This window comes from Megalops cyprinoides, chromosome 2, assembly GCF_013368585.1.
Source record: "Megalops cyprinoides isolate fMegCyp1 chromosome 2, fMegCyp1.pri, whole genome shotgun sequence".
Classification (NCBI taxonomy): Eukaryota; Metazoa; Chordata; class Actinopteri; order Elopiformes; family Megalopidae; genus Megalops; species Megalops cyprinoides.
The window spans coordinates 10,382,128-10,407,005 of record NC_050584.1 but is presented as its reverse complement, the minus strand read 5'-3'; the positions used below and the strand labels follow the sequence as shown (position 1 = coordinate 10,407,005).

The 24,878-nt window shown below is 39.4% G+C and overlaps 1 protein-coding gene across 1 annotated transcript; it reads right to left on the bottom strand.

Annotated features, from left to right (window-relative positions):
- Nucleotides 1-11,090: 11,090 nt before the first annotated feature.
- On the bottom strand, nt 11,091-23,137 carry tmem200ca (transmembrane protein 200C, genome duplicate a). The gene is made up of 2 exons (XM_036522521.1): nt 22,624-23,137; nt 11,091-12,894 (listed from the first exon to the last, which is right to left on the bottom strand). Exon 2 carries the CDS (start codon nt 12,859-12,861, stop codon nt 11,239-11,241), a length of 1,623 nt encoding a protein of 540 aa, XP_036378414.1. The 5' UTR covers nt 12,862-12,894; nt 22,624-23,137; the 3' UTR covers nt 11,091-11,238.
- Nucleotides 23,138-24,878: the final 1,741 nt, after the last annotated feature.

The window sequence follows — 24,878 nt, the reverse complement described above, 5'->3', positions numbered from 1 at the left end:
TGGAACCAAGCATGATGCAGGAGATGCACAAGGGTCACATGCTATTACAATGCCAATAACTCTCAACTGTTGGACTAGTTTTAGCAGACCGATTCAACTGGAAAGCCGTGAACTTCCACTTTTTTCATTCCGCAAGGATAGTATAAAGGCAGTATATGTGTAACCTTTTGGGATTGTTAAAGCCATACAAAGATCACACAAGATCTACCAGGTTTCAGTGTTTTTACTGTAAATGACATTTAATGTGGTCTGAGGTTTCTAGCCATGTGAAGCACTGTATAGGCTGTAATTCTTAACTTCTAATCAACTAACTAATCTTACTCCTGGACTAGCAGATTAATTTGTTACATTAGTCTTTCAGTAACATAATTATGGGCAGTAGTATAGCATAGTGGTTAAGGACCAGGACTTGTCACCAAAAGGTTGTTGGTTTGATTCCCCACTGGGGCACTGCTGCTGTACTCTTGGGCAAGGTACTCAACCCACAATTGCCTTAGTAAATATGTAGCTGTATCAATGGATAACATTGTTTAAAAAAACCTGTAACTGATGTAAATCACTCTGGATAAGAGCATCTGCTAAATGCCAAAAATGTAATGTAAGTACACTGTTAATTATCCAAGATATTCTCTCATATGTAACATCATCCACAGCTCTAAATGTGTGGGTGAATAGGAAATGGTCATTGGGAAGTAATTTCAGGAGTATGAGATGTATTTTTTATTATTATTGCACTGTTATTATATTTAAGCCCCACAGTAGCATATTGTTCACTTCATATGGATAATGAAGCCACAGGACATAGAACGGCAATCACTGCACCAATGTTCTGAATTAAAGAGGGCAGACTGAATATTACAGCATTATTTTTAATGACAAGAACACCCCACTCAGAAGAATCACATCTGTCCAGGACATCTTAATGTTTTGCGCACTATTTTTCTTGAGAAATGCCCTTAGTTAAATTTTTCAAACATAGAACACAACATATTTACACAGACGATATTTTAATACACTTAATAATAGTAATAATAATATGGATAATAATGTGGATTATCAACAACATGACTCAGATTAATTATCTGAATGTGTGAGATGCAGCACTGTCAGTGTCTTCCACTGCCATGATAGGTACCTGTTAATCTCAGGTCTTACTGTTAAAACACCTCTTTTGATTTGGAATTCTCCATCAGCATGTTACGCTAAAAGTAGCGTACAGAATGGCTTACTTTAATTATAAATCACTACAGAACAACTGCTTGTGAATGCTGAGTGGGAAATTACCTAAATTATCAGAGTAGACAGATGCCTACAAAGCATCTTTGACTGGCTGTGCTTGTAGAACATCCTACGCAGGATCTAAACTCCCACCACTAAACAACGCTGATTTGTGATGTTATGCATGCGGTCATATGCCCTTTCAATAAGAAAAAAAATCTTCAGAGCCTTAAGTGGCACAATGCATTGTGTGTTACCCCCAGTTCAAATCATATGCATACAGCTGGTGTTGTCTGTTATGATTATTATGATTTTATTTTCTGTGTTTTTTAAAGATGGGGACAATCAAATTTCCCCTGTGGGAATCAATGAGGAAGAAGGAACCAATAAAAAATTCAATCAATGCATGCAAAATGGATACTGTATGTATATTTGTTTACACAACCACTATTTTCAAAGGCACTGTTAAAACACCTCTTTTGATTTGGAAGCTCCATCAGCATGTGCGGTGCAAGGTTATTGTTGTTTTTCTTCTTATCCTTCTTCTTTTACTTTCTTCTTCTTCTTGCTGATTATTTAAAACATACCTCAGCTTTCAGGCAGACATAGAGCTATGCCAGATGCCCAATCCATCAATATGCTTATCAGCTACAATTTGTCATAACAAAATCATTGATATAGCACAGAAATTCAGGTTCAGGTACAACAACATGGCCAATGCAGGTTGGCCAATGCAAGCCTATGAATAGCAATAGTCTGGTGCATGTAGAGAGTTGTGTGTAGCAGTGTAGAAGCAGGGCTTGTAACTGAAAGGTTGCTGGTTTGATTCCATGGTGGGGCACTGCTGTTGTACCCCCAGAAAGGTAAGTAACCCAGAACTGCCTCAGTAAATATCCAGCTGTATAAATGGATAACATGTAAAAATTGTGACCTACGCATGTCACTCTGGATAAGAGTGTCTCATAAATGATGATAATGTAATGAGTGGTCAAACCATTAAAATGTGACTCCCACAAGTGATAGGTTTTTGTATGTTAATACACGCTGAAACTCATCATTTCCTGAATTGCTGCATAATGTATGCATAATGTATGTATTGCATAATGAATTTTTGATGTGATCTGAGGTAATTTTTGATTAACTATATATGAAATATATGGAATATTACCTTTGAGATTTGTAAAGAAACAGTATGGCCACCACAAATTAGTAAATTAGTGAGGGACATAATCTGAAATCCCATCCAGGCCTCATGCAGTGTGTCAGTGTTTGTAAACTGTAATAATGTATTTTGCCATGCATCCAAGATTTGGTGTGCATGTTTGACATCATTGACATTAAAAACAAGTTTCCTCATTCTTGTTTGTACTCCCCCTGAAGCCTATGACAATGTGCTTGGAATCTGAAGACTTTTAACATTTTGACAATAGTAATTGCAATTGCAGTCCCCATTGCGGACAGTACGCTTGAAAGGTTTTCCTATTACAAGTGAAGGGACCATTAACAGTCTGATCCTGAAAAGAATGCATTTTCTCCTCTGTGCCTGTCTCGTTTTTAATATGAACCACTTTAGCAATCCTGGAGCACTGGTGGGGGGGGGGGGGGGGGGGTGTTGAGAGAGTGTAGTAAAGGTTCCAGCTTTGCATGAACAATGACATGCTCAAATCTTGTGGAAGATTTTCAGACAAGGTTTTTTCTGTTTCCTCCAGTGTGTGAAAAGAGATGAATCCATATCTATATCCATGATGGTAGTTGGTAGTACAGATAGAAGTACTGCAGTTTGACCCTTGAATGAGAAAAACTCCATGTTCTGTGTATGTGGGCTGCCCTGTATGAATCATAAAGGCGAGCTATGTGTTTTCAACTGTAACAGATTAAATGATCCTTTAAATGCATCCTTTGGAATGAAAAGTTATACAAATATTTAAAACAATATTTAAACATAAATAAACAAAACATTTTCTTCTACCTTTGTTGCAAAAAGAAAGAAATATTTTTAATGGATCAAAAGGAAGTAACATCCAGGTACTTATAATAAACCTAGGTAAATTGGGATTGTTGAATTCTAGGGGAAAGTCATACTTAAAATTAGTTTGAAGGATAAAAGAACTGTCAATAATACTGAAAAGGCTACTGGCAATAAGTAATGAGCAATGATTAATGCACTGAACACTGAAACTGAACATTGTGGTTTCACAGACAAGGCAGCATTGTTATTGTACCTCAGAAAGGTGTGTTGCTACAGTTATTCCCAAAATAGCTGTTTAAATGAGTTACATAATGTCTAAAATGTAGAAATATGGCAGCACTGTAAAATGTCTACATCAATAAGGCAAAAAAAGTAATGTAATATTGTCTTCTTTTCTGGATTAAGAAAATAAGAGTAACAAAGTGTGTGCTGTCTAGTCCTCCTGTAAAAGGAACTCTGAAAAAAGGTGAATTCTTACTACATCTTGATTTGATGTAATCAGATACCTCACTACTCAGAATTTCAAACATGAGGATATGTCTTCCTCCAATCAGACGGAGTTGTCTGTAGGTGACAGTCTATTGCAGTTCACAGGCCAAAAAAACTCAGCAGTGTTTCCAGCATTTTAAATATTCTTCACACATAGTTACAGCCTGAGGTCTGATTCACAAACATCCTGTAGAAGCGATACTCAATTATTTGGTTGGTTTCCTGTGATATGAAGAGAAACAAAGCAACTGGCTGCCATTACCAGAGTGACCAAGAGCCTTTGCCTGAAACCTTTAAGGTGCCATGATTAACCACTAGATGGTGCTAAGAGAGAGGTTGACATGCCTGGTATTTATAGAAAGCAGCCATTTAAAATTGAGCTACCACTCACCCAGAGGTAATTTGAAGAAATCAAGATTTTGCCACCCATTAATTACTCCATGTGAGTAAAACGAGGACGTCCACAAGTGATGCTGCTCTGTGCACTCTAACACTGGAATACGGTATCTGTGGTGGCGAAAGTGACGAGGAATACATTTTTTGACCTTGGCAACATCCACGCATTTCTGATTATTATTCAAATGAAATGTGTGGGATGGTGAAGTGCTGTTTCCCTGGGTAAAGGGGTCTTTATGCCCTGCGCTGTCGGAGACTTGCTGCTGTGTGAGAGCCGTGCTATCGTGAGAGGGGGGAGGGGGGAGGCAGGCAGGATGTAGTTATATAAACACCGACCATTCTTACGTAAGACAACTGAGGCCTTAGTGGGAACCCTGTTTGGATTTCACTTTCCTTCAGAATTTATTACATTCTGATCTTGTTTGTGATCATTCTGAAACCTTCGCCTTTCTGTGACTACTTAAACCAAATTGTTTGAGGTTTTACTTTTGTGTGACTAAGCAAAATTGCTGATTTGTTTATTAATCTTGTGATTGATTTGAGTTTTTCAAATTACATCATCTTAATTTCCTACTAAATTCCAATGATTACAGTGACAATTGTCCACATCAAAAAGTGTAATGAAATGATTCCCTTTCCAATACAACATTTGTCATCACTGTGCTGTGTTCTGATTCTGATTGGAATGTGATTTGAATATAAAGCCATTACACAGCATGCTGGATGCGGTTTCTGTTGGCTTTTACCATAAATATCATCAAAGATAATTGCTGTAATATATTTCAGCAACGCATCCCTTTCAGACAAACCTGTTATGTCATCAACAAGAAAGATACTTGCATTTCATGTGCTACACTTTATGTCACAGTGAAACCCTGTTTAGATAATCCCTAACTGGATTTCCTTCTCTGTGGAAAAACCGAAAGTAGTCCTCAGATGCCTTCTCTTTTGTCCCGTCATATCGATGCGAATGAGTTTTCACAACAAATTAACAGTGATACTCTTATTACTATCAAAGACAAATAGTTCAAATTCACAAAGCTTGCGAGAAATGTGTCACGCATTCCGAAGAGACACAATGACGCATCAACATCAAGCCAATCTGACCAGCTGCCTTGCCTTGACACCTTGCCTTGACAGTGATGCGAAGGTGTAAGCCCTGCAATCACCGGCATCCAGGCCTCAGATGCGCACGCATTCGGCGTTATTTGTCACTGTGGCGGAGGAGGAAATCTCTGGGTTTCAGGAACAGTAAGATAAGGTTTGAATGAAAGAGAGAGCCTGACAGCATCGGGCATGGTGCATGGCGACGGCTCCCTGACAGCTCGTGCTGGCCCTGAAATAGAAGCGCTATTTTTTGGAGCTACTGTGAATGTGGAGGCAGCCATTGTACACTCTGGTCTGATTCAGACTACACCAAGCTAAATTATCAACTAAATATAGTGCGGCACTGACAAAGGCTGTATTATTCATACTGCATTATTCATAAATAGCATCTTCAAACCTTACAGATATTTCCCCTGTGGAACATGTACAGTATATCACCAATTTCGAAATTCCAACTTTGTCATTTTAAGAAATCGCCAAAAAAAAAACAGACAAAACATTGAACGAAATTAATAATAAATAAATTGTGTTTTTCAGTTATGCCACTGGGAGCCAAATCATTACATATCAGGTGTAGAAACTGCCCTGAAAATGCTCTGCATATTATTTAGAGAATCTAATTGCACAGTACAGAACTACAAGGGTGACTTAAAACAGCTTTCAGTTTTCTATATTCCTTGTTTACAGGCCATTTATGCAACTGCAGTTTCTATTGTTGTAACTAGTATTACTGCACAGAAGAAAAACAGTAGCAACGCAACCTCATAACCCTGAGAGAGAGAGAGAGTGTGAGAGAGAGAGAGAGAGAGTGAGGGGTAACGAGAGAGAGAGAGAGAGAGAGAGAGAGAGAGAGGGAGAGAGAGGGGAACAGAGTTTACTGCCCCATCCCCTGATTCACATTACGGGCCTGACTGCCATGAGTTTGAGGCATTGTATTGTGATCTGAAGGGAAAAAAAAAAAACACTCCTTACTGTTTTCGCTCTGAATTATTAACAACACCAAAATAACCTGAACACTGATACGGATGGGACAACAGTGTAGAGACCAATACTGGTGCACTATGTTATTTATAGCCCCTCTGACATTTATTTCAATATTAAAAGGAAGAAAAGCCCTTAGCTGATAGTGGTTAAAAGTTGCTTTACCTCGCTCGCGGTGTGCTGCGCCAAACATCTGTCAAGATTCATTAAGCCTCCAGGTTGGCGGTAATGGTGGTCTTAATTCCAAACTGGTGCTTCATTTTGTCAGGAACATTTCATCTTGCTTTAAAAAAACTATTATCAAGAGAGGAGACTAACAACTCATATCCTAATGAAGAGAGAGTTGTAATGTCAGGCAACTTTCTTAATATAACTCACTTCAATGTGAGCCTCAGCACTCATGAGAAACAGAAGTGAATTAGAGGGAATGTCATTTTGTAGCCCAGCTCAGGCGCGCATTTCCACCATGAAACAGCATTGGGCTTTCCACAGCACCGTAACATCAGGAGATGGAGAGAGGGAGAGAGGGAGAGAGAGAGAGAGAGAGAGAGAGAGAGAGAGAGAGAGAGAGAGAGAGAGAGAGAGAGAGAGAGAGAGAGAGAGAGAGAGAGAGAGAGTAGGCATGACAGTGGCAGAGGTTGGGAAACAAACAGTAATCTGTGCTGTCCAATCAAGTCTACACTGAAGAGAAGATGAGGCCTGCACTCTGACCTTGTCCATAGAGTGGGTCAGTTGGGTGATTAACATTTCACTGTAGTGCAGTCACTCTGAGCTGAGGGCTGTATTACTGTAACATCTCTTGGACTGCCAGTAGAAAGCCAATGTTACAAATGGCATAATGATGCATGAGATTTTAAAAACCTGCATGTCAATAGAAATAAGGCATATTATTTTCAAAGGATATTCCACTTCAAACTTAGAATTGTCAGTTTTCATTCTGAATTGAAATCAGATTTCCTTGTTTTCCATTTCTTGAATAATGACCATTGCATTTTATAGATAACCAAATATATCAAATGTAAGGATACATAAGAAAAGGACCATCTGAAACAAATGAACAGAGATCAAAGAGGAGAACAGCTTAGGAAAAAGGATAATAGTTAAAATTGTATATGGAGGAATGATAATTAAATAAAAATTATCAACAAAGAGAGACATTCCAAATGGAGCAGTTTAAAGGAGCATTGCCTGTACGAAGGAAAAATAACTTTTTAAAATAAAATGTCCTCAGACTTGTCATTGTTCCTCTTCTTTTTAATATTAAGAATAATAATAGGTTTTGTGTCTGATATTTAATTGGATTTTGCATATTCACCATCAACTCCAAGACTGTGGGGGATACCTTTTTCTGGAATAAAACATGCAACGGGAATTTTGGTGGAGGGCAAGTGCTGAAGTGTTGGGCTATCCATTTCCAACAGTCATGGGGACATCTTTAAAGGATTCCTTAAAAATCTGTAAGGACACATTCCGATCTTCCTTCAGAATTACATTCTTATTTTATAACACATCGCAACCAGTGCCTAAAAATTTACAATGAAAAACAGCTACCCAAATCTCATCAGGTTACACCTCCTCTGTAGGTAGCACTGCATTAGCAAGACAAATTGGATATGGTTTGTTTCCACCAGTGTCTAAGCTAAATGTTTCCTATGAGGTGGAGAGGGAATAAGTGCATCATGTTGATAGCAGTTCCATGTACTGTTCTAAATAAAGATCGGACCCATCCTCCCATGAACAGATGGAAACCCCACTTTCTCGACAGACAACCCACCAGGACTCCACACCAAGAGGGACTCTAGATTTGTAAAGTGCAGGGAAAACATGTCTCATTCTCTAAGTCTTGACCTTGATTCGTTTTGCGTTTCAGCTGGCCATAGACGTCTCCAGTCAGATGTCTGTCCGTATTAGCTTTTTATCAAGTGCTTACGTTCTGCAAATGTCTTCAACAGAAACAACAAATCTAAATTCACTCCAGTTACCTTAAATTAACATATGAACTGCAAATGACCCAGTTTCACTTTCAACAGCCACTAGGGAATAGGATTCTTGTGGATATGTAGTGTTACGTAAGGATGTAAGAATGTAAGTATACAATGTAAAGAAAATACTCAACATTCAAAAAGAGTATTACAAGGTGCTGAACAGACGTAGTTAATAACAGTCTCTAGAGAGTGAAAATACAGTTTATAATTACAACACAACCGCTGAAGTAATTGCAAGAAATGAACAATTAATTGTGCTTCTAAAAGGAAATGTGAGCAATGATTTTAATATCCTCACACAGATCTAAGAAATAGAAACTCGGTGCTCTTGAGAGGTCTTCTTGATCATTGCGTCTATGAATTCCACCATGGTATCCTTGCAGGGTTTGACAAAGATGCTCATCCAACTTATTCACAATGACAAACGTTGCACTGAACCTTTCAGTGATGTCAGGATAAAAACCACAATGTGCTCCACCACAGACCAACTGCTGAAGAGCCTTACACAGTATGTGCCAGCAGGAATGCATTGAGGCTGCCCTTGAACTGTTATATCTGGCTTAGTTCCCACATCTGAGGAGTTACATCGCCTCAGCAGTTAAACATGAATTTACTTAACAGCATGAGGGTGTTTTCCTACAGATGAAAATGTGAAGCCCTGACATTTCTTTGAGGTGGTCTGAACTTAAGTCTGTGATATAGTCTGGTGTCAAAATGCAAACAAACAAACAAATGCCCTCAGAGATGCCTGTGGATCAGAAATCAAGGAACTGACAACATGTTTATAACCTGTAGTCAACAACTCTGAGCTATCAGGCAAATAAGCTCCTATTAGAATTTGATAAATTGCTTATCTTTGAGTGACAGCCTGGCACTGGAGGTGGATTATTTTATGCAACAAGAGTGATTTGAGCTTTTATGTAACAATAATCAACACCAATGTGGTACTTTACAATGGTTTTTCAGAGGTGATTGTACCTTGCTCAATATATCACAACAGTCTATAGAGACATCTGGACAAACAGTATACCCTTGTCAATATTTAACTGTGCCCTTATAATTGCCATTCATCATTTGTCATTCTAACAGCAGCAACATGAGGCTGGCAGCAGCAACATATGAGTTTGGGGGGCGGGGGTGGGGGCGGGGGGGTTGACACAGATATTTTATTAATGAGCGCTCTGAACAATTGAAATGGAGCATGTCTTTAATGAAGCATTGCTGTATTTGTCATCTAAGAAGGCAAAAAGGGACCTAACTCTACATGGAAGAAAACGATATTCTGTGAATCAGATTCATAATTACACAGACTTTGATGACACTGTGACAGCCATAACCAACCTGATTTGCTTTACAGGTTTTAATATGGTTTTGCCGGTTCACCCCTCTCATGATTAGTTTTAGTGCTATAGTGATTAAACAGACCATTGAATCACTATTAACAATATTGTATAAGCATGTGTTTCATTTAACAGTTATAATGACAGGTAAAGTGCCTGTGAAATGATTTCATTTATTTCTGAAAATATCTGTCGTGCATCTGCACACATAAAATTACTTTTTGCCAGTAATATAGGTTAAATTAATTTTTTAAAGTGTTTATTTAAGAGGCCTGAAAATTACAACCTGTTGTCAAAGTAGTGACGTCTTGATATTTTCCTCTGAAACTAGTCATTTTTCACAAAGAGCTATGATGATAAATTAGAACAAACTGATAAAAGTGTGTCATTATAATGCACAAATATGGCTAGCTTATGATAAATAAGGCAGTTTTACAGAACTATAACTATGATTGCATGTGCATATGCATCAATTGCGTTTTGTTTCAATCATTAAGTTGCCATTGACAGCCCTCACATCTTGGTCACAAAAGATTTTTCACCCTTGGTGATTGGTACCTTATTGATTCCGGCTATGAATGTTAAAATGTAAAATGCACATGCCATGCCGAGACTCTGCTGCTCTGACTATACATTATCATGGTTTTAACTGAAAAACATAACAGAGAAAACTATTTAGCAATCCTGTGATGAAAACTATTGTGCTTTACATGAAATGTTTATTAAAGGCGGACAGCAGGGCATCACAGACTACTGAGTTTGTATCATATCATAGGCACTTTAAGGTCCAAAAGTATTCGAAAATATTTTTGAACCAAATTTGCACAGAACACGTCCCAGGTATTTTGAAAGGAATTTCAATATAGCATTGTAGTTTATGCATTAAAACCTGTACTTAGGGCCAGACTAAATCAAGACATTGACCCATTTTAGTAAGCCCAGCAATGATTCATGCTGGTATGTCAAAGTTTTGATTTAACTCATGCCAAACTTGCAGTATATACTGTAGATATATAGATTTCTAGACAAGCAAGCCAGGCATTAAACTAAGCAACAACATACCTGTGCAATTCAAGGAATGAAGTAAGTGGTAATGGTGGTCTGACAAAATTACAAACCTTGTTTTGTTTTCATCAGCCGTTAGAATTCGTTACTATTAATATTGCCAAGTTTAATTTCAAACTTATAAAATTAGTCCATCTGGCAGTATAAAAACTACTTTAAGACATGTAAAAGAAAAAAAAAAACAGACAGTAGCTTCTATTTGGATTGACTTCAAACTACCAGTATGAAACAAAGTGGAACAGCCACATTTATACTTATTACTGTAAATATTCACTATTAATCTAGTGAGATATACTATCACAAGTGCACCATCATTTATGTAAGTGTTTGCTCTACGTGTTTTTGCTTAGTCTCCTTCAGTAAACAACAATTACTGCAACATTCGGAGATTCTTTGGGTCAAGAATTATAACTGCGAGTTGGTACACCATCAATAACAGTTAAGGGTAATTCGAGATTAGGTGTTGCAAATCCATATATAAATGCTTTGTAAATTTGAATTTGATCAGACAAAATGTGCACACTTTTAACAGCCTGTTAATAGCAATGGTTGATTGCATGATAAATGGCAAAGAGCTGAGAAATGTCCGAGTGATTTTAGTGGATCAGTTGACAAATAATCCATGAAGTGTCCTTTGCAACTCCCTAATCTGTTCCCCTTGTGCAAATAAACTTTATTACATTTTCCTTCAAATGCCGGTGCTTTCAACTTCGTCGTCGTCCAACGTAATGTCTGATTTGGCGATCATCAACAGCTTTTCCTTATTGGAGTATTGCTTTGTGATTTCGCGCTGCAGTTCGTAAGCATTGCCTCCCTTCTGATCGGGGGCAACTGCCTGTCTCAGACGCCTTGCCAGTGCTTCCTCTGAGACTTCCTGGCGGGAGGCCACCACCTCAGAGGACTCGAAAGACTCCCCTCCCAGGTCCCCCAGTTTTATGTAGCCCTTACTGTTGGCGCAGTCCAGCCGAGGACAGCTGAGGCGCCGCGGCCTCTCCACCTGCCACTCGGCGGCCGGCGACGGACAGATGCCGAGGTCGACTGACCTGGAGTAGTCGGAGAGGGCGCTGAGAGACAAGTGCGACCCCGTCAGCCTCCGACCCGGCGACGAGGGTAGCAGCTGCACCTGTGACCCCTGCAAAGACGCCCGGGGCACCCCCTGCAGGCTGCCCGTGCTCTTATACACGTCCACCGAGTCCTGAGGAGCAAGCCTGCTGCTCTGCGAGGTCTCGGCGTGGGCGACGCCGCGGCCTGCCAGGGCCTGCTCGGGCTCACAAAGCGTCGCCTTGTCTTTAGAGTCTTTCTCTCTCTCTGCTTTCCCCAAACGGTTGCCTTCGTCCAGAGCACAGCTGTTGAGTTTGATCATCGGGAGAGTGAAAGCATTAATGGAGGAGGTGACTATGGACCTCGTCTCCCACTGCTTGGGTATGGGCACCTGGTCAACTGTCCTGTTTTGCTCCCTGTATATGCTGTAGACCGTTTCGGTGAACGTCTGCCTCTCCCGAGACAAGCTGCGCTGCTTCGCAAAAGATTGGCGCTTTGACTGGTTGCCGACGCCCTGCTCCTGCAGTTTGCCCGGCAGCGTGGAGGGCCAGGAGGTCTTGGCGAGCATGGCGGCGCTGTAGGCGGAGCTTGGTTTTCCCTCTATGCTCCTTGACTGCACATAGTTCACGAAGCCATTGAGCGGGGTGCAGTCCTTGGTCCGCAGGCTGTGGATGTCGATTACTGTTGAGTAAATGTCCCTAAGGTTGATGATTTTGGTCTTTTTGTCTCTGTTCTCATGCAGCACTGCATTGGCACAAATGAAAAGGAAAATTCCAATGCCCATTATGAGAGGGCCAAACACCTTCAGTCTATCTGAGTACATATACCTGGCTAAGAACTCTGCAAAGAAGCCTAAGGTTGGAGGAGTATCTGTAGGGGTGGTGCCATTAGTGTAATTGATACTGATGAGGTGTTCATCCACATGGTTTGCACCCTGACTATTGCTCGTCCAGTTGGTGGACACAGACAGTGTTTTGTCACGGGTCCTCATGGGTTTAGGCTTGGACGCCTGCAGGTTTTGGTAAACCGGGCTGTCTTTCGGCCAGTATCCCAGCACAGCCATGGAGATTCCCACCAGCAGCACTAGGATCCCCACAGCGGCGACCAGCCCTGAGATGGAGCAGAGCTTGAGTTTCCCTTTGACCACCACCACATCATTCTTCCTCTTCTTCTTGGCTTTCCTCTTGCGCTTGTTCTCCGCTCGATTCTTCGACCTGAGCGAGTCCTGTCGTCTGGCCGAGATCCGGAGCAGCCCACCCGTTGCTATCATGATCAGGGTAGGACAGATGGGCCGTCACTCATCCTGGAGAAAGAGGAGACGGAGAAGAGGAGTGAGGGTCAATGGTACATCAAACCGCCTGGCAAAAGACACACTTCGCTCTGGAAAGAGCTAATTGTGCAACTAATTGTGGTCTGTGGTGCCTTGCATATACATTTTATAAGAATGAAATTCAAGTCAGAAACATAGATCTCCTGATGCAGCTCTGTGAATCAGTTTGTCTGAAAGCCTTGAACAATCTGATTTGTTGTATTCATTCTATTATTTATGTATGGCAAAAGCAGTTCAATCTTGACCGTAGCTCAATGCAGCTGTTTAAAATGGGCCTTTGACTTGACTGATCTGAAGCAAATGAATACCATACTTGTGTTACCACAGGCAGTAGTCTATATCAGAATTAAAATTGGGACATAGAATTGAAGCAACAGGAATGACATAGAGGGGGAAAGATATATAAGCGAGATAAGACATGTATAATGTAATATCTTTCTTGAAAACCCATTTATTAGTCATTCAAAACTTAGACATCAAACATATTATTAATATTCAATAGATTCCCATCCTGAAGAGGTCCTGGCGGAAAAAACAGAGAAGCCAAAATATAATTGCATAGTGATACAATCAACCAAAGACTTGAAGAGGGAAAATTATATTTCAGATCAAAAATTCAATTCAACATCCAACATAAACTGTAATTATTTCTGAGCACATCTTATTTGACTGAAAAACAACATGCTTCAGCCATTAAAATTTAAAAATAAGTAGCAATATGATTGTGATAATATCACCCTCTTAAGGAACTTTTTTGTTCAATAAAAGCAAAAACGTTCCTTCAAAAAGTGATAATATCATCAAACATACCACTACTTATTTTTCACTTCTTACTGTGTATGAATGGATTGGAGGTTTGCATATTGATACTTCTCAAAATGCATACTCTGGAGCACCAATTAGTATTTGGTAAAAAAAAAAAAAAAAAAAATTTATATTCTCTTATTGATATTTCAAAAACATATCAAATTATATGAGTCTGTCTCTCCCTAATTTCTGCTTTATTGTGATACAATTACAGTTCACAATTCCTACGATAGGCAAGGACAACTTACTACAGCAATTTCTGTACCGAGCTCCATTTCTATCTCCAGTTCTATACTGAACTGGGAACTGAGGCATTGAGGTGCCAGAATGAGGAGTCTTAGTGCAGCTTTAACACAGAGAAGGAATCTAAAGCTTGCACCCCATCATGTTCATATAATGTGTACCTACAGAGCTGTTTCCATTCGAGTGGTTGAAATTGTTTCCAGACTGGGGTGCAGGTTGCACTGAGTCTCCACATGTTGGCAAAAAGAAATGGAGGGAACTGCTTCTGCTTGACAATTCTAGAACATCATGAAACAATTTAACCATATTCACCTTTAATGCCCTGTTTGCCTCCAATGTAAGTACTAGGAAACACACATGCCCACACCCCCGTTGTATGTTTTAGGGTGCCCACATATCTATACCCCCCCAATGCATGTATTGAATGTCTACACGTCTGTGACAAGATAAGTTCTTAGAATCAGAGGCAGTTAGTTTGAGCAATGCACAGTCTACCCATCCTATGTGGGCAGCTTTACTGGAAGAGAGCTGATCTACACAACTCCATCATGTACTGTATTGTCAGTTATAAATAACGACATGACATTCAATCTAAATGAGCTGTTTCTTGTAAGAAGTAACTGAATAATCCCGCTCTCAAATACCTGATTCATATCTGGTTTAGCCTGCAGGTATATAATTTCACTGAGGGTCACTAATTATGGACTGATAGCTGGGGAGACTTATGAATAATTTATTACACCAAATACAGTAATTCCATTTAGAGCAGCAGCAACAAAGCATATTCTGATGGTTCCCATCTCCTCAAGTGATTGCATACTGGAGGTACAAACACATCCAACATCGCACTCATGAGTTCGTGTTCCACCGCCTGCCAGATTACCCACTGAAAATATGCAAACTATACTGAAAACACAGCTATCGTCCACTGTTTACAATTCTGGTATTTAAATGCAGTAAAAGCTTTTTGTATACCTTCACTGTATTCAGATTTGGTTTCCCCCCCTAAATCGCCAAATCGCAACCAGGTATAAAATGTTTTTTTTTTTTTGCTGCAGCTTGCTTGGCAGGCAAATGGGACACCAAACACCTGGTGTTTGATCTAATGGAAAGAGACAGCGCAAAGCACTTACGGACCCTGTGGAGCAATTTAGGTGCTCTTCGCTTGCCTGGGTTGCTAAAAGATCCACATGCAGCATGATTTCAGAAAAGAACTGGCCTGCTCTGTAATTCTCTTGTGGTTAGTGATGCTTACAGCATGGGTTATCTGTGCTGACCCTTAATCTCAGAGGAGGATAATATTTAAAAATATTAATACTTAGGAAGAAAAAAACTCCTTAGTGTTATATAAAAGTCTATCAAACTGAACGAGAGATCCATTTTCTCACACTTCCTAACTTGGGTGCTCTTGGGATCTCTTAACTGTATCAAAACATTAGGCCTACTGCTGCGCGATAAGTTTGTGCTATGCGCAGCATATTAGACCCATGAATCCTACCCACAGTTAAACTTCCACTCAGAAGGACAAGGGAAAAAACAAATATGGAAGGTGCTGCAAGCTTCAGTAAATCTTCAGTAAGCACTGGGACAGTAATGGCTTTTGCATTGCTTAAGTATTGCTGTCATTTTTCTTAATTTGGGGTGACATGTTTACTCTCATGAAATATGATGATGGCCAAGCGAACGAACATCAAATCACTTTCCTTCACAGCATCCACAAAGGCCTTTTCTTCCCTGAGCTTTTGTGCCATTTCGGTTGATCGTCTCTCAACGTGACACCCGGTTTCAGGCCTCTGAGGGAGAAAAATTACCGCGGGGAGTCTTTGTAAACACAAAAGACGTGTTGCTAATGCTGACTGCATCACTGTTTCTACAAATGGTGTCACGTGTTTCCTACCATTTTCTACGTTGTATTAATTATGTGCAGCATTACTTGTTCTGCATGGGCTGAAATTATGTTCAATGCCTTCTCCAGCAAAATGTACTTCGTGGTTAAAGTCTCTCTGCAGTCTGACCAACATGTGCTTTATTACTAAATTTCGTTTCTTACACACCCTTTCCCTCCTAGCTCAACTAACATTGTTGTGTAGGAAACCAGAAATGTAACATCTGCTTATATTTCCTACTCCATGTTTGTAACAAAGTACATTGCTGGCAGACTGAGTTAAAGCTGTGTTCTTGCTAGCTATGCTGTGTGTCCTATAGCAGTACAGTAATTATGCAGAATACTACGATGCATACAGAATATCCAAATCTGAATGCACCCAATTTATTAATTTAGCACAGAAGTAACTTTTTTACTTACTGAAATTCCACTTCTGCAATTACAATTAAACCCACAAAAATGCATTGGAGTCCTACAAAACTGCTGACGGATATAAAAAAAAAATTACACTGACTTTCAGGGGGTCCATTTTCCCTCTGATATATTTCATACTAGAGATCTGCAGAAAGGCTTCCATACAAAGTGATGTACTGAAAACATCAGGCGACTCACATTGACTCTCTGTGTCAACTAAAATGAATGGTCTCCTCAGTGTTACCAGTAATTTCTTGATTTTGCATGCTACCCATCTTTACTTGTCCCAGGGTGATGTCAAATGTCCAGGTACATGGTGACAGAAAATGAAAGCCAAGACGGATGAGCTGTGAGATAATGGCATCAGTAATGTGAAATTTTTATTGACACGAAGCCAGCGGAGCCGCTGTGATTCTGAAGGTCGAAGTGCTAAGTTAGCGAGGACTAAGCAATAGTTGTCCAGTATGTAAATTCAGTTCTTTTAAATCCCGTAAACCACCAAGATCGGTCCAATTTCTGTACGCAAGCGGCATGCTATGCAGAACACCCACCCCAACCTAAAAACAAGTTCAAACATTTACAGTAATGTCACATGACTCTGGTACATTACAAATAAAGAAAAGATAACACTGTTAATAAGAAAATGGTTTTCATGAAAGGATTTAAAGACCTCAGGTAGGCCTGCTTTGTATTGCTATCACTGTGGTACAGTGCATTTCCTTTATTTAGGTATTGAAAAGACATGTTTGGAGAGCATGCGATAAGCCACGATCAAAATAACTACAAAAGGAAAACTGGATCTCTCTAAATTGATCTGTCTGAAAAAAACACCACTGACACAGCTGTCAGTCTGTGTAAAATAGCATTTGGTATGAACATGTTTCTGACATATCCAATCAAAAAATTTGTCGGTAGAATGTTCGCTCATAAATGCAAGAGGAAGACTAATACCACTGACAATCCAATGACACGTAGGATTTGTGCACTACATTCTCATTTCCAAAGCCAAATACTTTAATATGTGGTTTCATTCCCACCATAATGCGCACATATGGACAAGCATCACAATAATTCTGAGGAACCGTCTGTAAACGAGTGGCAGTATTGGTGAGGAAGCCACGCATAAACTGCAAGTATATTCACCAGCAGCTGTGGGGAGCAGTTGCACCATTTCTATTTGGGAAAAGCTGCCTTCAGTAATATAGAAATTAGAAAAGAAACACACAAATTCTGGAAGCAAACTAAAATATTTCAATTATGATACATCTCCAACATAAGTTGCAGTGAAAAAGGGCCTTAGACCTTTTTCTGTGTTTAATGGCCGGTAAGAAGTATAGCAGAGAAAAGGACATCCTTAGCCACAGTTTACTCTTCCTGTAGGAGCATTAAGCAAAGTGTCTCACGCTGCAGTGTCATGCTGAGGCTGCACTAACCTTTGATTAATGGCTCTCATTACCATAAATGTTGCTTGTAGGAATTTGCTCTTTATGATACAGGTGAAGTCTCCTTCCTCCTCTCTGCACTGCTCTTTCATCAGAGACCTCTGCTTACCTCATTTTGGTCCTGTAAAACTGTAAATACAACAGTATCCGTGAAAATCACTTCCACTTCCAAGCCCTTAACTGGATAGGTCCCTTAACTTTAATGTCTGTCATCTGTAATATGAAATTCACTGGAGATATGTATGACCATATTGGTGTTAAAACAACACAATGAGTCCTTAGACCAAGGCAGTATCCATCTCTGTTGTGGGGGGGGGGGGGTTAACATAGACATTATGGTAAAAGGTCATAAATGGTTTTGTGCTGGCACTGTTTTGTTAAAGGAGCAAAGATCAATATAAGTCTTGTTTGGAAATTTCCTTTGACGGACTGTCTCATTTTAAATTTTAATGGAGAAATGCTGGTGAACTAAATTTGTTTTGTATGGAGCTCTTACTTCTATTAATTTTAATTATATATCTGGCAGAGACCCTTATGGAGCACCATTTACAGGAAATGAAAATATACAGAAAACAAAAAGAAAATATGCAACAGCAGTCCAGCTAGCAGCATAACACAAGTACCTGAAGAAGGCAAACCAGATATTTAATTCCATACAAATTTAAACACAATCTATAAAGTAAGTAATAAAAACATTTTATCCAAAAGATGAAAAGACAACTGCACCAAAAGATATTTATGTTATACATTCTAAAATGTATAAATACATTTTAGAAAAGATATGCTTCCAAGAGCACTGTCAAACTCAAAGTCTGTTGTCCATTTTGAAAAAGAAATGTACTAATATTTAAGTAATATCCCCTCAGTTTGACACTATGCATTGGTATCTGGTATTGGCTGGAGTGAAGGGATATCAGGGTGGTTATACTATTGATCATAACCACTAATACCTAAGTCTTTTCAGTGATTTAAAATAAATATCTAAGTACTATGCAACAGATCTGAATACTGTCAAGATTGCAAAAAAAAAAAAAAAGTTTGTTGGGGTACAGCTCTCATGTAAACATCCTAATGTAAATATATTTGATTACAATAAAGCAAAATCACAGAGAGAGAGAGAGAGAGAGAGGTCAGGCAAACAAACAACTGAGCCTTATGAACACAACAAAGGCCACAATACTTAAGTAAAACAAAACTTAAGTACCACTTACAGTGATTAACAGCAGCACCTCCACTACATTTGATGTACTTCTCATATTCCAAGTGGCAATCACGTGCATCACGTATTTGAACAACCAATCTGGATGGACACTCACTCGTTTTACTTGCTCAACAGCCAATCACATCTACACTCTTGGGAGACATAGCGAATTCTGACTGTCTGCTATAACCTCAGGAGAAGTGAATTCAGCTTAAGAAAAGAATTCAGCTTGTATGAAGTAGATCTCTGAAGGAAATATCCAGGTATTCTGAAGAAATTATTGCATTCTGAAGACCACTAGCATTCTAAAGAATGTACACTGTACTATCATTCTGAAGATATTATAGCATTCCAAAAAGATTGGACAAGCAATCTAATGTGACAGAACTAATATTTTTTCAGTTAGGATTAGAAAGCAGATTGCATAAACAGAATGGATCCCACTTGGGTAAATCAAGCTGTTTGTCTTTGTCTGGTATTTTAAATTAAATGTCAACAATACAGACCATTTTTCTTTGGTATTTTTCAACAGGAAAAAAATCATTCTATCCATTTGAGTGATTTTGCTCCCTCTTCCTTGGATTTCCTTAAGGTTGTTCAAAATTTACAACCAAACTGGAAGTGTGCCAGTGTATGCGCCAACTTCGACAAGTGAGCATGACGTTGTCAACCTTTGACCAGTTTGAAAATTAAAAGTATAAAAAAGAAAAGAAAGAAACTCATGAGTTCTATTAGCAAGCAAATGGCAAACTTGGGGCATAATATCACCTCATGTTAGAGGAAATCCTTCTTTGGGCTGCAGAATTAAGCATTTAATAGAATCATCAGGGAGATCTTTTCACTTTCCCTGATGACTTGATTGGGCAGTCAGCCATTTGGCAGCTGTTGCATGCCAGAGTTGAAAGGTCAAAAGTACGGGCTGATGATCTTCAGACCCACATTCCAAGACCTCCCTGCCAAAAACCGACCCAAGCTGAAATCTGTGTGAATTACACAGAAAAAATACTAACCTTCAACACCACTGGTGTATTTTGGAGGGAGGAGCTTAGGGGGTTAACAATGTGCCACATGAAGTCAGTGGGACACCACTATCATATCCTTAATGAAGGTATTTAACATGATTTACAACATTAACAAAATTGGTATGTAACTGGTTTAGAATTATGTTAAACACACTGTTGCGATGCATTACATTACACTACTGTCATTTAGCAGACTGTCTCATCCAGAGGTTTCTTAGGTTACTTCTCTATCCAATTTTATTCATTTATACAGCTGGATATTTACTGAGGCAATTCTGGGTTAATTACCTTGCCAAAGAACAGCAGTGCCCCAGTGGGAATCGAACCAGCAACGTTTCAGTTACGAGGCCTGATCTTTACCATTACATCACAGTGCGGTAAAAGTAAACGGTTGAAAATTATTCTGCAAAAATGTTGGTTAACATTACCAAGATCTCTGTAAATGACGAGAAGACGACAGCATAACCTCAGGAGTTGAGCAAGCACCTCTAACTGGCAGGCTAGATAAGCACATGTCTGGTCCTGTTTGCTGGCGCTCTATCTTAATTCAATGCACAGGTCTGGCAAATCTCCAGCAGCTGCAAGCAGAGGCCATTTGTGGCAACATCTTATACTTTGGTACATGACCTAGTGGGTCCATAATTTGAAAAGCTTCTAGGACAGACACAAGATCTGTCAGAGAACTGAAATGGTCAGCTGTTGTTTACTATCCATTTAAATGGATGAGTAGCAATATCCCTTCAGAGACCAAATCTATGTCTTTCCAAATGGCATGTAAGCAAAGTTCACCGTAAGCAAATTGTAGAGTTCATTTTATCACTGCACACTCTGCTTCATATGACTGACTTCTTCATTTTCATGCCATGGATGCTCTGTGGGCTCAGTCATGTTTCACGTGGAGTCTGTGAAGAATAACGTGGTTCTCCGTGTGTAATATACAACCAATCCAATCATTTAGGGAAATTCTCAAAAAGTAAGACTGTGAATTGTAAGGTCGGAAAGTGCATATAGAATGACAAAAAGGAGCAAATACACTCAGAGAGTGAGAGAGAGGGAGAGAGAAGAGAGGGAGGGGGAGAGGGAGCTGGTGTTGACATTTCTTAAACAACAGAGAGCAACCACACTTCCTGTTACTGTATACTCCATGCTGATACTTACTATGGTGTGCCTTGAAATGAATGCAGAGCATGTAGGAGGCAGAGGGCAAAACGAATGGTTTTAAACATCTATTTTTGAAAATGTTCAGGATACAAATTTCCATCCCATCCATAACAAAAATAATTTGACATTTAACTTTGCCCACATGTCATTTTAAGACCCCATTTAGTATAACAAAAATCAAGTCTGAACAGAACACTGGACTTCATATTCCACTTCAAACAAAAGCCACCATTGCATAATGTATTAGGCAGCTGACAAAACTGAACCATGAACTCCATAAATAAGTGTTGATAATGTTAAATGTCAATACAAACTATTTTTTAAAAAATCATAATTCATCCCTATACTGTATTGTCTTCGCGTTGCGATGATCAGTTAGGTTATACTTCTGCACTCAGCCGTTTCTCCGTGATAGCCAGGTCCACACCATTCCTCTCCATTCGTGTAAAATGACTGCTGATCTACCCCTCAGGTTTTTCTGTAAATCGGGGTACAGAGAACGGATAAGAGCACGTGAACGGTTAAGCCTTAAATACAGCTGGACAAAGCAGTTCTTATTCTCAGGGTACGGGGGCAGGAACACGACCAGCTGCAACTTTATAGTTGACTATGCTTTTAGGAACTCAAATTAAAATGAAATGCAGTTATTGCTGCTATACGTCGTGTAATTAAGAAATAACGCCAATGTTGATCACATTTGTTTTGTTTGAGTCAGTATGCCACATTTTTATTCTCTCCACATTTTCTAATAAATCAGATTTGCGAATAAACGACATAGGAAAAAGCAAACGGCGTATACACATATCACAAAAATTGCATGTTTCCATGTATATAAGGACGCAGTGAATAATGCCAATACGCAATCGCTCTAATTATCACCATAAGGAAATAAAATATGACTCATTATTGGCAATTAGATGTAATCAATCAACGCTGTGGTCAGTTGGTGTAAAAGTGACATTTACGCATCTCAAAATATAAATGTGCGTGTCCATCAAATTGACATAACCTGCACCATATACCTGCAAAATACAGTTAATGAGTTCCACGATGAATCCAGTACACACAGATCACAGTGGCTATAGCGTCTTGTGCATTATACTGTATATACAGGGTGATAAATTGTTTTCCAAATAGGCTACAGTTTTGAAAAAATGATGAATGATGGATGAACGGAAAATGACGGAATTTCATATCGGGCACATAGGTATCTAAATTGTTGATAACATTTAAAAGAAGAACATCTCCTATATCCATGCTACGTTCTTTAAACGCCGTGCTGTGTTGTATCACACTCGAGTACATCAGCATAAAATGTTTAGCTAACACCTGCGGTCGTGACATTTACTCATATTCTCCAACCATCTGTTAGCCTGAAGTGTTAGACATACATGAACGACGGAGAGGCTAATCCATAAGGGTGCCAATGCTTTTATTCGAGTTGAATGTGGTACACCCAATGGCTTACTGCCCTGAAATGACTTCTGGTGTATTTATTTGGAAAGCATAATGCCAAAATTAACTTACCAAGGAAGACATGAGAATCTCTACCGCAGAAGAAAACCGTGGTCATTCCATTTTTCATCTTTCGGCGTTCAGCATAAAGTTTCTCTATTCACGGGTAGGTATCTCGTGTGGGGAAAACTGGCGTGCACTCCATTAAAGTCCATTTGACAGGGGACTTGCCAGCCGTTTTCAGTCACGAGCTAATACCACGTTGTAGTTTCCATGGAGGTTTCCAGTTTACCTGCGTCTCTTGCGAATGCTTTTCCTTTATTCGGCGCGCCCGCGTTGGCTCGGAGTGCGTCTGTCAGCAGCCTAATCGTGGAGTTTGTGATGGTGAGTTTTGTGCTGGCAAGCAAGGGTGATTTGGGATATTGCCGAAGTTACCGATATTATGATTCTTAACTGTTGTTGCTATGATACCACGGCAGTGACACGATACAGTTGCTGCAAGATGTGAATAATTACCTTTTACCTATCCTTTCAGCGACAAACCTAGATGCACGGTCCGCTTCACCCGAAATCGAGAAAAACACATTCGGAGATTCTCGTTGTGAAACATCCGCGGCATTTTTAGCTACGTGCATGGAGTCGGACTGATAAGAACGACGTAAACCTGCGCAAGGTATCATCGGGCGTCTTCCACAACATCCTCAATCCAAAAACTGGTGTTAAAATTCATTAATTCAAATATAGCGACATTATGGATTGCTAGTCCTATGTGTGACCAGCTGTGCGTATGGGAAAAACCACACAGACTAGCATGTCCTGAAATTTACATCACGAAACAATAAGTTATTGTTCTACTTGCCAATGGAACCCCGCTGCTTTACAGTTGTTCTCTGCTAAATACCCGCAGTTAATTAAATTGGTTGCATTCTGCCTTACCCGAAACTGATCCAAGATCAGCATCCACCGAAACGAAATCTAGAGCGCAATTATTTCCCTCAGGATCCAAAAACTGAAGCTGGGAATAAACGCTCTATCTGTGTAGGATTTGCGAATATTCTGCCGGGGGTGGGGCACTTACATCTACGTTTGGAGGGAGTTTCGTAGAATTTTGCAGTGAATCCAATCGTGGACATTTATGTGTTTTGTAGCGATTATTCATGAAGAAATTAATTACAGCTGTGTTACTTTTAATTGATTTAATTCTTCTTTTTTGTGGAAAACAAGGTTCGAAATGGTCCGTATTTACATTCCATTCTGTGTTTAACATTTAAACAGAATGTTCACAATGAAAGTCCAGACCGTTAGCATATTCTAAACCATCGTGAAAACGAGCTGATGAAACATTTATCCATTAAAGTGTTATGTGTGCATCAGTATAATAGATAATTAAAGACGTCTTTAATTTACTCATCTGCATTTTGCCCACTCCAGGCACTAATCAGTTAATCAATCAATCAATCACTCAGTTATTCGAGAAAATGCAAGCATGATCATATTTATATAAACGGACACAAACCCGTTTTATCAAAAAAAAAAAACGATTAAAAAAATATTTTTATCAAACGAGTAAATACTTCACAATAAACTGTTCTCAGATACAGTGAATACTAGCAAATTAGGTAGTCCTGTTCTTCTACAGTGCGTGCGTTTCAACCAACGGAATATATATACACACATATATATATATATATATATATATATATATATGATAAGGTTGGAGGAAACACTCAAACACCCTTGAATTCTTACCGTGCACTGTTATGTAAACAAATTCTTAATCCTCAATGGAAAATTCATCTGGTTAAAAAAAACCTGCTGTCAATTACCATACATTAACAATGTATTCTGTGTAGCATCCCCAGCAGTAGTAATTCGGGACCTAAGATCCAAAACATAAAGTATTCAGTGCTACATTTTACACGGCAAGCCTTTCTACAGATCAAGCATGTCTCAAAATGAACCAGCTGGAAGCTAAGAAGATTCAGGTTATTGAACCAGCTCTTACTGATGAAGGATCTACTGTGTGCTTGGAAAGATTCTCATTAAGGGAAACCTCTGCTGCCTTTGAAGTGAGCTTTGCTGCAGTTCACAGTCCTGCCTCGAGAGCCTTGGAATACCATGCATTTCCCTACTCAGAGCACTCAGTCTCTCTCAAAACTCAAATGGCTGCCTGCTTTCACCTAAATGTGTCTTCACAGTTCCCCAGAGTTCACCTCCCACAGGAGCGCTGTTAAAAACATTCTGGCATACCATGCGGCTCTGACTTAACCCCAAAATGTTTGATTCGATTATCAGTCCATTTTCATCTCGTTCATGCAATCATGGCA

Coding starts and splice junctions, on each gene's coding strand:
- tmem200ca (XM_036522521.1), bottom strand. CDS start 12,861: ATGATAGCAACGGGTGGGCTGCTCCGGATCTCGGCCAGACGACAGGAC.